The sequence below is a fragment of the Crinia signifera genome, chromosome 12 (genome assembly GCF_055691185.1).
Source record: "Crinia signifera chromosome 12, ASM5569118v1, whole genome shotgun sequence".
In the NCBI taxonomy this organism is placed as follows: domain Eukaryota; kingdom Metazoa; phylum Chordata; class Amphibia; order Anura; family Myobatrachidae; genus Crinia; species Crinia signifera.
Window position 1 is genome coordinate 56360879 of NC_139228.1, and position 14091 is coordinate 56374969.

The 14091-nt window shown below is 48.2% G+C and overlaps 1 protein-coding gene across 1 annotated transcript in view; it reads left to right on the top strand.

Moving 5' to 3' along the window:
* Nucleotides 1–10964, top strand: part of SPTLC2 (serine palmitoyltransferase long chain base subunit 2) — a 33239-nt gene extending 22275 nt beyond the window's left edge. Inside the window, exons 10-12 of the mRNA XM_083166946.1 lie at nucleotides 7664–7799; nucleotides 8386–8515; nucleotides 9725–10964. Coding sequence (XP_083023072.1) covers nucleotides 7664–7799; nucleotides 8386–8515; nucleotides 9725–9844 — 386 coding nt within the window. The 3' untranslated portion in view covers nucleotides 9845–10964. The remainder of the gene's footprint in view (nucleotides 1–7663; nucleotides 7800–8385; nucleotides 8516–9724) is intronic.
* Nucleotides 10965–14091: the final 3127 nt, after the last annotated feature.

Genomic DNA, 14091 nt, shown 5'->3' on the forward strand with positions numbered 1-14091 from the left:
GCAGATGTGAGCAGATTGGTAGTTGCTGGTAACCTGTAAATGAAAAAAAAAATATATATATTTTTGGTACTCCTATCCATTTGATCCTGGTAGGCCAGCCCCCTAATTTAAATGAAGCTTCAATCATGCAGCAGATGGATTGTATGACCGATTGTGAGTACATTGTGTGTCCAAAAACCACCAAGGACTGCCAGGAGTTGAAGGGAAATTGGACACAACCCTGATTGTAAAGGCCCCCATACATTAAGCCGACTTGTCCTAAGGACAAGTCGGCTTAATGTGGGCCCCAACTTCCCCTGAGCTCCCCCGGCAGCTCCTGATAAGTTTTGGCACTTGATGTGCCATTTTTTACATGTGATAAATCTGATCGATTTATCACATGTAAACCCGGGGGAGCTGCAGGAGAGCAGGGTCTGGGGGGAATTGCAGGCAGAATGGCGGCAGGGTCCCGGTCCATGGTGGGGGCAGGGTCTGGTCGAGCTGCAGGAGGGGTAGTGAGGTAGCGGCAGACGGGGACCACAGAGTCCGGTCCCCGTGGCGGGAGAATAGAAGCTTTCAGCCAATCAGCGGCCGCCAAGTCTTTTGAATAGGATGTTTTCTATTCTCCCACTCGCTGCTACCCCGGACTCTGCTCTCAGTTCCCCGCTCGCCGCAGGGAACTGAGAGCAGAGTCTGGGGTAGCGGCAAGTGGGACCGTGCACCAGATCAGATCAGATGTCATACCCTACGCGATTTCTCGGCCGATCCTCCAGAATCGGGTGAAATCGGGCCCAAATCGCGTAGTGTTCGGGGGCCTTTAGACCGGTCTTTCTGATGTATTGCCACGTTTGATGGAGTGAATTAGGTCTGCCCCACCTCCGTGCCACGCCGGTTGCCTGGTGTACATTTTACATATAACATTAGGAACCAGTAGCTTAATCCTAGAAGCCAGGCAATGTCCCGGAGTATTAGTCTGCATATACTGGTGCCTGACTACGTGCAGGTGACGGGTCCCATGTTGGATGCACTTTGTCACTATCAGAATTGATTGTTTCTATGTTGTCATGCGTGTGATGTGTACACTCATTGAGCCATACTGTGCGTGGAATTAATGTTTCCTAGAGTACAGTGGACGTCACAGGATCCTGGAAAGTTATTTTCTGCTTTCTCCATTATAACATGTGCTCCAAGTTAAGGGAGGTCACTTTTCCTGGTTATGTGATTGGCTTTTTTTTTTCTTTTTAAACACTCTGTTTATATTAAAGCAAACAGTATACAGTTACAATATACATATAGTATGATTGGCTCTTTTCTGTGATGTCACTTGCTCCTAGTTATGAGATTGGCTCTTCACTTTGGTGTCAGTTGTTATTGGTTAAGTGATGGGCTGCTGGTTCCTGGTTTTAGGCTTCCATGCAGCGCACATCACTTGCATCCTACTCTGTAGGTGCTGAGAGCTTTTTATGTGCTTTACTGTATTGTGACATTAGGTGGCACTAGTCTAATAGAATAGCAATGCTGAGAACTTGTGCCCTTGTACAGATGTGACTGTGTGGCCATATTGGATGAGCTCTGGCAGCGCCCCCTATTGCAGCGTATGCACCACTATATACATCCCCGGGTCCTTCTGCTTGGTGCCTGTGATGGCATATATCCTGTTCTAGCTGTATACAGCTCGGTCGGTCGGGTTTCAGTCAGACATCCCGTCTCTTATAGAATTGGCCTTTCCTGACCTCCTATCCCACTGGGAGCCGCTCCTGATAACAGGGCAAACACAGATCTCCCTCTGGGAACTACAGGCGGATCCACTTACACTTCTGAGAGCCCTGGACATGGCGTGAAATCTACCCAAGATCTAATTTACCTCCTATATACTATTGTATGTGTGGGTTTATTTATACGGCGCACCTAGCACCTTCCAGGAGCAAACAGTATACAGATAATAAGCGAGTGACAAAGGGCGTGTTGTCCCAGGGCTTGGTGTAACGTGTGAGCAGAGACGCCTGCTGGCTCCTGTCTCTGGACTCTGATTTCTGCCCATGCACGACTTTGGCTGTCTCAATTGTGCCAAGAGCTTACTATCCAACTGCTCTGTAACTCTGCAAGCAATTCTGCTTTTGTCAAACTGTTCCTCCTACAAACAGACAGTGTGTAGGAAGGGTTAATACTCGCAGTGCACTGTACAGACCGGGGACAGATTACAGCCATGGGAAACTGCAGCAGCAATGCCCCATGTGACTACATACTCTGCAGATCAGGGTGATTTGAACAGGTGTACAGCTTAGGGACCACCTACATATTTACCTGCCATGACCTGTTGGTCATTAACTCTTTGCCTCTCGAGCTGAAGGGACATTGGCTAGAGAATCGTGCTGCGTTCAGCCCTTAGTAAGGTGATACGCTCACTGCAGCCCCTGCGTTGGATGTTGTGTGCTGAGCGGTTTTCTCTGCGCTCCTCCGCTGGGGCGTTCCAAGAACGCTTGGCCAGAGTCTCCATTTTCCTGTTGCATAGTTTAATATAATTTTTCTTTTTTAGTAAACAAGACCAGCAAATGTCCCCGTCCCAGTCTCCCTCCCTCCCTCTGTCGGGGACATTCCTGATCTCCTGGAGGTGTGAACCAATAAAAAGCAGTGTATGGTCTATCCCCAGGGAGCTAGATGCTTTTATATAACCCCCAACACTTCACCTCCATGATCTGACACTTTTTTTTTTTTTTTTTTTTTTTTTATTGGGTCTATAGTTACTTCCAGTCTGGATTGCTGTCTTCTCCTGACCCTAATGCACTGGGTATTATCTAATGCTGGTATACATGATTTGTTAGCGATCATACACTCTGCATTTGTGTCTATTAAAGGTTCTTTAACTTTGGTATTGCAGGATACCGTGGAAGCGCAAAGACCCCCACATCCGGATTTTCCGACGTTAGTTATCTTTGTGTCCTGTCGACGTTCCCTGAAGTGTTGACACTCGGGACATTTTTTAAATATCGCTTCGAAAATGCCCCTACATCGCTCCATGTGTAGTTGCCACAGCGATACGTCGCTATCGCCTAGCGATTAATATTCAGCATGCTGGATTAATCTCGTAGTCGCCGGACAGGGCCCCTGCTCTCACCGGAGAACACTGGCCCTGACCGATCGCTCAGCATGCAGCGCTGTGTGCTGACTGATCTTGGTGAGCGATCTAGTGTCACTCAGATCACTTGGCAAAATCTCCCTGTGTGTAGGCCCCTTAATATATTACACAGATACAGAGCTCACTACCTAACACATGTATCATCCATATACTGAGCTCTTGTCCACAGAGCTCACACTTATACACATATCTCAGATACTGAGGCTCCCCATCTACAGAGCTCACGGGTGTGGTATAGGGCTCCGACAGTGGGAATCCCGACAGTCTGGATCCCAACGTCAGGATCCCCACTGCCGGTGCTCCTACAGGAGGACTAGAAGTCCCTTGCAGGCTCGCTGTGCTCACCATGCTGCAGGCCCGGTGGCTTGCTACACTCGCCACTGGTTATTTTCTCCCCTCTATGGGGGTCGTGGACCCCTGCAAGGGAGACTAGCCCCTGTGTGTCGAGATCCCCCTGTCGAAGCACCGGCTGTCAGGATACTGACTGTTGGGATCCCCACTGTCAGAGCGTCATCTGAGCTCACTCTTATACATATCTCTCATACTGAGACTCCACACCTACAGAGCTCACTACCTAACACCTGTATCACCTACATACAGAGCTCACTCTTATACATATCTCTCATACTGAGACTCCACACCTACAGAGCTCACTACCTAACACCTGTATCACCCAGCTCCCACAACAACAAAAACTACAGGTAAAGAGCGCCACCGTTCAATACACATTACAGCTTAAATATGAGTAGTGAGGACTTGATCAAGGTACTACTAGAGGCTTGTGGACAAAGATGGTTTTTGAGTGTGGGAGAGCTGTGAGTGAAATGTGAAGAGGGAAGAGGGCCCTGCTCTGAGGAGCTTACAATCTAGTAGGAAGGGGAGACACAGACTACATGAGGTGCAAGCAAGTGGGAGGTGGCTTGATGGCAGGATGTAAGCAGGCAGAGATGGTCAAGGCATGAGGCATTTGATGAATAGGTGAGTTTTCAGTGCCCGTTTGAAGCTTTGCAGGTGCAAGGTCGGGACAGTCTAATGGAGCGAGGGAGTGCATTCTACTGAAGGGGTGCAGCACGGGCAAAGTCCTGAACTCTAGCATGGGAAGCAGTGATCAGGGTGGAGGAAAGACGTCAGTCGCCGGCCGACAGTACTAAGATCGGAGTTCTATTTCACATGATATGTTGCTATGAGCAACCAATCAGAATCTACTTCTTATTTATTTAGTATCTTCTAAAAAGATAATGGAAATTTTCTGATTGGTTGCCCATAGCAACATCCCATCTGGAATGGAACTAGTAAGATGGGAGTTCTCCCCTTAGTATTATGATGCTTTAAATTATTTTGCATACAGACATTCATAATATGGACAAGCAGAAGATCGACACAAGTCTGCCGACGCACAAGTGCAGTTTAAAGTTTTTTTAACTGTGTCTCCTGAAAAACAAAGATTCCTCCTTTACAGCAAGGCCTATTGTCATATTGCCAATACTGTTAAAATGCTACAAGCTGTATTTTAACCGTATACTTGTGCCGACATGCTGGTGTCGATCTCCTGCTGGTCTATTCATCCCTCTCGCAGTGTTGTGCCCAGCACAGCCCGCAAGGTTCTGCTGTTCCTAGTGGTGGTATTATTGTAGACTGGATACTTGATATCACAGGGCCGGCTAAGGCTGCGTGATTTACACTACATAGATAAACACTCCCCAGAGAGCGACTCTGCTCAGCCAGGGATTCTAAACATTGTCCAGGATCAAAGGGGAAAGTGGATACTTAGAGGGGCCGCTCAGCAGCATCTGTGTGTGGAGGAGGAGGGGCCCCTGCCTGGGTCACTTGGAGGCGTTTAACCCTTTACCATTCCCAAATGGACAGGGCTTAGACCTGGGAAGGATCCTGCTTCACGATGCTGACACTCTTTGTGCACTGGAGAACCCGCAATGTTATAACGCCAAGTCCGCTTTAATTCCACAATTGTCCTAGTAAAGTTTAGATTGATGATGACCTATTTTTTGCTGGTCTTTATCTGTACATCATTATTACTTTATATGATAGTAGGATGTTAAGCGGTTTATAGACAACGACGACAACGACAGAGGCCGGAGACCGTGCCCATATGCAGGAGCTGCTGAAGATGAACACACAGCCCGCCATGCCAAAGGCGGCTGGCAGCTGGCCCCACTGGATGTACCAGCCACTGCGCGGTGACAGGAGTGGGTGCCGTCTGATGGGAGGAATTATCCCTGCCCCCCTTCCCCTTACATCCTCTGATAATTGCCCCAGGGCAGACGGATGGGGCCTCTTCATGCAATTACAGTCCGGCAAGATCACAGGAGGAAAAAAAATTGATTCCAGATTGAGAGGCCGGGAAAAGAGAAGTGGTTTTGGCAGGAGAGACAGTGTGACCCCGCGAGACTGACGGGAAGCAGGACGACCCTGGGTGTCTCTTGCGGCAGCTCTGTAGCCTCACAAAGAGCGCACTGTCCCCATGTCTCATCTACTGCAGGTGTTCTGTGTTTCCTCGCTACGTTTATTTTAGCAGATGATGATATTGGGGAGATGAAAGCTTCTGGGAAATTACCCATGCCCAGGTCTAGCTATGTTCTTATATCCTTTACAATGTAAGCTCTCGTGAGCAGGGCCCTCTCCACTCGTGCCTTTCCTTCTCTTATTTATACAGTCTCCAAGGGCACTAAATCCTGCAGTTTTTGCCCCCTAATACTTAAAGCTGACATGTAAGCAAGCAAATTAGTTGTCTGCCTACTACTAGAGACAGGCAGGCATCAAGAGATGCGGGTATAGACAGTTGCTAAGGAAGAGAGCTGTACGGTAATTGAAGTGCGAGAGAAGAGGGTTTAGAGAACAGGAGGGAAGAACCTTACAATCTAGAGGGTAGGAGATTATACCCAGTATAATAAAGATTTCCTATAAAAGGGGACTAGATATCCGGTAACTCAGTATTGAGGGGAATGTAGGTACTCCCAGAAATGGGGACTCTTGTGAAGGTGCCGGACGGGGTCCCGACAGTCATTTACCCGACGTCGGGATCCCGACTGTTAAAACAGACAGCCGGGTTCCTGACTGCCACCGGCTATTCTCCCTCATGGGGGTCCAAGACCCCCATAGAGGGAGAATAGAATAGGTGGCTCGCCACCATGCCCGCAGCGTGGTGAGCGCAGCGAGCCCACAAGGGGCTTTGTTGCGCACGCCATGCTGTCTGAGTCCGGCCAGTCAGGCTAATGACTGTCGGAACCATATACCACACCCCTCTTATGACTGGGTTGTGAGTGTAAATGGTTTGAATACATAAAACCAATCCGCTGTGTGTATAGCGCTGGGTGTTTTTGAGGCCTGTACAGGTAATAAGCACAGAGATCAGTTGTGGTTATTGCAAATTTATTTGGCGACAATCTGCTTGAACCGATGCATGGGTCACTGGAACCAGGGACTACTTTAGGAGAGAGCTGAGCGTTTCCTCTGGCTGGCAGCATATATGTAATCTCTATTAACCTATTTTGTGCTGTGTCCTGTAAAGTCTGGACAGAGTTGTGCTCTGGCGCCCCTGTGTCTCCTGGGGAAGGAGCGAGGATGCAGTAGGACACTGGGGCAGCTACTGTTTACTGGTTGTGGCTTATAGTGTTGTACAACAGTTCCTCCGATCATGTAAACATGGAGCGAAACGGGTAGTGTCTCTTGTTACAACCAATCACACTGTTGCAGCGAATAGGAAGAATGGACATGATTTAAGAAACTTATTTGACTTTTTATCTCCTTTTGTACAAGTTTTTAGACCGGTTCCTTAGTCCTGCTGGGTTTGATGTAATGGGTTCCATATTGCACCAGACCTGTATCGATTGCAAAATCTGCTCAGTTACAGTAATTCAGTTGGTGGTTCCTGGTAACCGGCAATGATTCAACATTGGCTGTCCACATATTTGGTTTGTGAAGACTGAAAACATGCAATATCTGCTGAGCCCATGTGTCCGGTTGTCCGCATGTAGTATGTAGGTTTGGTGGGGGCACAGGAGGAATTCCTGGTCTGTTTTGACTGGAGCTAGTTGGCAAATGGTTACAAATGCCATTGTCCCACTAAGTCTGTGCCCGCTGCGAAGTGCCACACGAGGTCGTAGCTACACGCGGCCTGTCCTCACTGTAGGGTGGCGCAGTGACGCAGATACAAGTGACCTGTGATCTCACTAATTGGATTACCAATTCCTCACTGGAAGTCTGGTGGGAACATTTTGTTTGTTTGTGGTTTTCTGGAAGTTGAAGAATCTCTTTGACTTTTACCTGGCTGTGATTCCTCGTTAGGACAGAGGCCATGCCGTTAAATCCTCCTGAAGCCTCTGCATATCGTATAGCCCATTCCTTCACTCCGATTGGGTCACTGTTGGTTTATTCATCGTAATAAAACACTTTGCACCAGATGTATCCCTGTAGTATAGGAAGTATGAATTTGCCCTCTAGAACGTAACTGATAAAATTTTCCATGATTTACCATGTAGATTTACTGCTGCAGCTTATAAAACGCTTTTCTGCCTTTCTCCCTCTGCGCAGGACGGGATCGCGTCGATCAGTTGGCCGAAAATACACGATATTTCAGACGTCGGCTTTCAGAGATGGGATTTATCATATACGGAAATAGTGACTCTCCTGTGGTTCCATTAATGCTGTACATGCCGGCAAAGATTGGGTGAGTAACTGGTCGGTTAGTACAGGGAGAGTATGACTGGCCCGGCTGGTTACTGGAGTTGTTGTTGTAGTGCGGTTCCTTTTTAATCCTTCTTGTGGTCTTATCTGGACGGTTCTGGTGGATGTGACTCTGTAAGGAGTCCTGTGCTACTAACTGATGGTATTGTCCTGACTGTGGTGGTGGTGCTAACTGGGGTAGATATAAGATGATACTTATTGCAGCGGATCTGGCAAGCGGAGTAGCGATTTATAACACTGGTGTTCTCTGGTGTAGCTTGGTGGATGCTGCGTTGTAATGTATGGCAGCGAGCAGACAAAAGACCATGAGATTGGGCACTGGTAAGGACATAGAGTGAAGATGCCTGAGGGGAAACACGTAAGACAGTGGCTGGCCTCCTATAATTACTGAGAAATGACAGACGTGTGCCTTGAGCCAGGTGCTCACATAGTTCTTACATGACACGTCAGCCCCCGGCTACAGGCCTGATGTTTATCTGTCTCCAGTCTGGTCCTGAGATGTCTAGCTATATAGTCTGACAGGACGGATGTGCTGCTCATGCAAGCTAACTCTCCCATCTCCTCCACAGGGCCTTTGGGCGAGAGATGCTGAAGAGAAATATCGGGGTGGTGGTGGTGGGGTTTCCTGCCACCCCAATCATTGAGTCCAGAGCCAGGTTTTGTGTGTCAGCCGCGCACACAAAGGAAATGTTGGATCAGGTGAGTTATTATTGCCACTCTAGTGCCAGGGGTGGGGTTTGCTCATGCGAAGTTCTTGTCTCGTGAGGGAAGGTTGATCTAAAGGCCCATACACACTGGGTGACTGAGCTGAAAACCGCTCAAAACAGCCTGTTTGAGTGTCTTTCAGCTCAAAGCCGCCCAGTGTGTATGGCCCGTCGATGAGCGCTGCTGCGCGCTCCCGCAACTTCCCGGGAAAGCTGCTCATCTGCTGGTAATACCAGCAGATGAGCGGCTTTGAGGACGGCTTTGCATAGCTCTGCGCTATGCAAAGCGTCCTACCCCCTCCGTCGGCACCGGGCAGGGGGAAAGCCCCCCCAGCGGTGATTGTCATCATTGTGTCCATACACACTGGGCATAGTTGCCCAGTGTGTATGGACTTTAAGTCTGTAGAAGTGATAAAGCGGAGAGAGGTAAAGTACCAAACAGTCTGCGTCTGTCTCTTTTCAAATGCAGACTGTAACATGGCTGTTAGGAGCTGATTGGTTGGTACGTTGATCAGAGCTTGCTCAGATACAATCTCCCCCCATATGCTGAAGACCAGACTTCCACTATCTAGAGATAAAGATTTGCTGGTGAATACTGTGCTAGTGCCCATCTGGGCCACTCCTGTACTCTAGTGCCCATCTGGGCCACTCCTGTACTCTAGTGCCCATCTGGGCCACTCCTGTACTCTAGTGCCCATCTGGGCCACTCCTGTACTCTAGTGCCCATCTGGGCCACTCCTGTACTCTAGTGCCCATCTGGGCCACTCCTGTACTCTAGTGCCCATCTGGGCCACTCCTGTACTCTAGTGCCCATCTGGGCCACTCCGCTTTGGAGTGCAGCAAGGCAGCTCCTGTAATAGTGCCCAGCAAGGCTACTCCTGTATTCTAGTGCCCAGCAAGGCTACTCCTGTATTCTAGTGCCCAGCAAGGCTACTCCTGTATTCTAGTGCCCAGCAAGGCTACTCCTGTGCTGTAGTGCCTACCTGTACCTGCACTCTAGCGCCAAGCAAGGCTCCTCCTGCACAGGATAAAACTACTATAGTAATGGTAATTTTTTATTTGCCATCCTTTAATAATTTCTTTAGTTTTTCTCTCTGAGCTGATAATTTCCATAGTTTCCCCAATATCACCCGACACCCACCACATTTTTCCTTCTTGTCTTCAATCTTGGTGGGCACTAACCATCCTGTGCTTTCCCCAACAGGCGCTGAGTAAGATAAGTGAGGTTGGAGATCTGTTACAGCTGAAATATTCCCGCCATCAGTTTGTGCCGCTGCTTGATCGCCCGTTTGATGAGACCACGTACGAAGAGACTGAAGATTGATGCTACCTCTGTCCAGAACCGCAGGACCTACTGTGCCATGAGAGATCAGCTGGCGCTGCGTATACTACCCGCTCTCCTCACCCAATCCTCATTTTCACTGATGGGATGGGGGAGAGAAGGTGCTATTTTTATAATGGCATATATATTATATATAATGTACATTATATATAATATTATGTACAGTTTTTTTTCCTTTATTTTATGTATTATTTATTCAGGATGGGACCGGTGAAGACTTTTTCCAAATCTGAGGCCCCCTTAGGATCTGTTCAGTCTCCTTTTAGCAGAGACCATGTTTCCGGGCAGCTAGTCATGTAATTTATAAGTCTTTTAAATATTTTATATCATTGCCCTGTGGTGCCAGAGCTGAAGTCTGTCATTGGTTGTTTTATGCCTCCGTCTGGGAACCATAAATCTGGCTAGGAGGCGATGAATGTTGACGTCTGATTGGTGGGGCCAGCAGAGGACAGGGCTGTCTGAGGAGCGCTCTATTTCATTCCATATGTGACGGCGTCAGCTGTACGTTCTCCGCTGCAGATGTTGGGGGGCTCTTTCTCACTGTATAGAACATCTGGCGGACATCAGCCGTGCTGGTTCGGTATTGATGAAGTCTCGTCCTTGGGTCAGATACTGGTTTTATGATCTGCAGACTGAGAGCTTCCGCTCCCTATCCATTATATTGTTACTGAATTTCACTACGTGCTCCGACCACAACATATCACCGATCCGACATTTGCAAAACTCTAATTTCTTCTTCTTTTGGTGGCTGGAAATGATGGGACCCGGGGTAAGGAGGGGATGGGACACATGAGATGTGAGCCCATCTGTCTTACCAGCTCATCCAGAGATGTCTGACGTCACATTCCTCCTGGGAATACTTGCTGGGCCGGACCCCTGAGTTTGCTACGGGGCCCGGCATCACTCCTGATATGGCCTTAAAATGTGATTCTTTTTGGTATGAAGTGTGGAATATACTGAGCCGAAAGAATACAGACAATAAAGACGCTGAGTCTTATTCACAGTATTTGTACAGATTGCCCGATATTTAACTCTCACATATCTGCTTTATGGGGGGAAGGGAGCTTATCGGCTACTAACAAATAAAATACATTTATTTTCACTGTGTAGCCTCCTCTTTTTTGTTATTGGGTGTATTATGTTTATTTTAGGAAATTATAAAGGCTTAATGTGTGGGCCACTCTCCTCACAGATCACACTTGGAGCACTGTATCACTCCTCCCTTCTCCTCACAGATCACTCTGACCACTGTATCACCCCGACCCTCTTCTCACAGATCATATGCAGAGCGCCCCTCTCCTCACAGATTACATGCATGCAGAGTGCTGGATCACTTCGCCCCTCTCCTCCTCACAGATTACATGCAGAGTGCTGGATCACTCAACCCCTCTCCTCACAGTTTACATGCAGAGTGCTGGATCACTCCTCTCCTCACAGATTACATGCAGAGTGCTGGATCACACCGCCCCTCTCCTCACAGATTACATGCAGAGTGCTGGATCACACCGCCCCTCTCCTCACAAAGCACAGAATCACTCCGCCTCACAGATCACACACAGGGTTGAATCACTCCGCCCCTCTCTTCACAACAGAGATGGCCATCGGTGCAGTTACCATCGATGGTCACAAACTTTATGATGGATTACCAATAGGTTTAGCTATCGATGGTTATCCATTATCAATGACTAAATGGCCCATGGGCAATACAAAATGTGAGGGCTGGGTGTCTGGGGCCAAGTTATACATTGAAAAAAAAAAAAGAAAGAAATATCGGTTCTCCTTTGCCATCAATGTAGAGAAACCATCTGGTTCTCCCACATCGATGGCAAAAGTATTCAACATTGGCCATAACCATCAATTAAATCATCGATGGTTGACTGCCATCCCTACTCCACCCCTCTCCTGACGGATCAAACACACAGAGGGCTGTATTGCTCCACCCCTCGCCTCACAGATCCTACACAGAGCTGTATCCCTCCACCCCTTTCCTCACAGATCAAATGCAGAGCACTGTATCACTCTGCTTACCTTGTTAATGAAAGAGATCCAAGGAGAATGGCCAGGTTGGTTTAAGCCTACAGGGAGGTGACATTAGCTCATATAACTATTACAACAGTGGTGTATACAGAAGAAAGGCACATGGACCCATGCAGTGGATGCACCACAGCAGCAAGATACCATGCATGATGTACTACTGCCAGCTTAGAGCAGGAACCTGGGAACCAACTCCCTAACACTGGGCAGTGGGAAAAGGGTAAATGCCTGGTCTCAGTGTCTGCTATGGAAAGCAGATGGTTGGGACCAATTTACAGGGTAAATGCACGTGAAATCATCGTGCCTTGAGTCAGGCTGGTGGTGGAATGGTCTGGGGAATTATCCTATGTTTATAGGGAACCACAAGGGTCCACAGTACCTAAATGCCTCATGAGGGAGAAAGGGTCTGATCATGGATATACTGGTTATAGTATAAAGAGGTCGACATTGTCAGGTCTACATGAACCAGGTCAAAACAGACAAATGGTCGACATGACACTTGTACCCAGTTGCGGTCCATGTGGATGGTGTAGTATATTTTTGAGCTATCATGTGTTGACCTTTTTGTCTGTTAACTGAACGACTGTATACGGTCAAAGATCGGAATGGCATAAATTTGGGATTTGAAAGCAAGGAAGGGATTGGTCAACATTCTGTGGATGATCATCATACTGACAGGTAGAAAATGTTGACTGAATATTATGTTGGTGTTTACCGCTAAGCTGTTCCACAATATGCTTGTTTTAGCAATAAAGTTGTTCTAGAAAATGAAAAACTGCTCCCACCCCACATTGGGGAAAGTGGTAGGAATGATATCCAGGGCTGAATGCAATTCTCCACGGGCCGGCCACAAAATGCTTAACATGATATAAATGACCACAGCTGAAGCTGGGATTTTTGTCACCAGGGGCAAGGCAGTAATTTTGCTTGCCTCAGTCTCTCCCCGGGTGCCGGACCTGACGTCGGGATCCCGACTGTCAAAACGCCGACAGACAGGTGCCCGGCGGCTACCCATAATTTTCCCTTGTAAGGTTCCACGACTCCCATAGAGGGAGAATCGTATAGGTGGCGAGCGCAGTGAGCCCGCAAGGGGCTTTGTTGCGCTCACCATGCTGTCTGAGTCCGGGCAGTCGGGATCCCAACTGTCGGAACCCTATACCACACCCCTCTCCCCGAGCTGCAGCTCGCCTCTTCCCGGCCGCAACTCGAGGCCACGTTCCCTTCTCGTCGAGCTGACTGAGAACGGGACTGGGTCACGGCAGTTGAGCAAGCTCGACTGCCGTGACCCTCACATTAAATACCCCCTAAATGTATGGTGTCGCTTGCAATAGCTGCATGGCATTATGGTGGTTGGTAGTTCCACATGTGTAGATGGCACCGCTCCACTGTGTTCCAGTACAGAGAGGAATAAGCCCTCTATGTTGGCTGTTTGCATTGCCCTCCTGTTACAGGAACATTCGCTACTGTGGAAACCAGCCAATGACTGATAGGTTGCGGTTACAGCCAATGCGGATGGGACAGCCCTGTACTGTGTAAAGAGATGCGTTACCCTAGAACCAATCACCTGCAGCCCAGGGAACACCTCTGCCACTCTAGCAGATGTCTAATTCTGTCCAGGCCACCACTGGTGCCCCATCAGCCAGGTCACCCTTCACCACTCTAGCTTCCACCACTGGTACATCTAGTACACCCTATTTCCACCCTAGCACCCAACCTTTGCTGCCCAGATGACCACTATTGTCCTTAGCATACATTAAAGCAGACCACTTTAACGCCCACACTGACGAGGCCGCCCAGAACTCACCCTTGTTATCCTAGCATCCGTCCCTTTCATTCTATATAATGTATAATATGATCTTAGTGGCAAATATTGGTATAATGGTTCAGTAGACACAAAGTGCTATAGTTACGGGCAGATGCAGAAGCCGTATGTTGAAGTGAGATTCTATAGGGTCAATGCAATGTCTCTATCGATCACCCATACATGCAACCAGCTTCTATGGTGTTGGAGAACAACCTGTAACCAGACCCTTTGTACTGGCTGCCATTAAGTCCAATGTAACTGACTACGTTCTCCCTCTGAAACTGGGTGGTTTCTGGGAGGTGAATGAAGATGGATTTTCCATCTAGATACAGTTGCCCCTGGGGGACGTAACAAACGTCTTGGCTTACAGTGTTTTCTATAAAACAGAGTT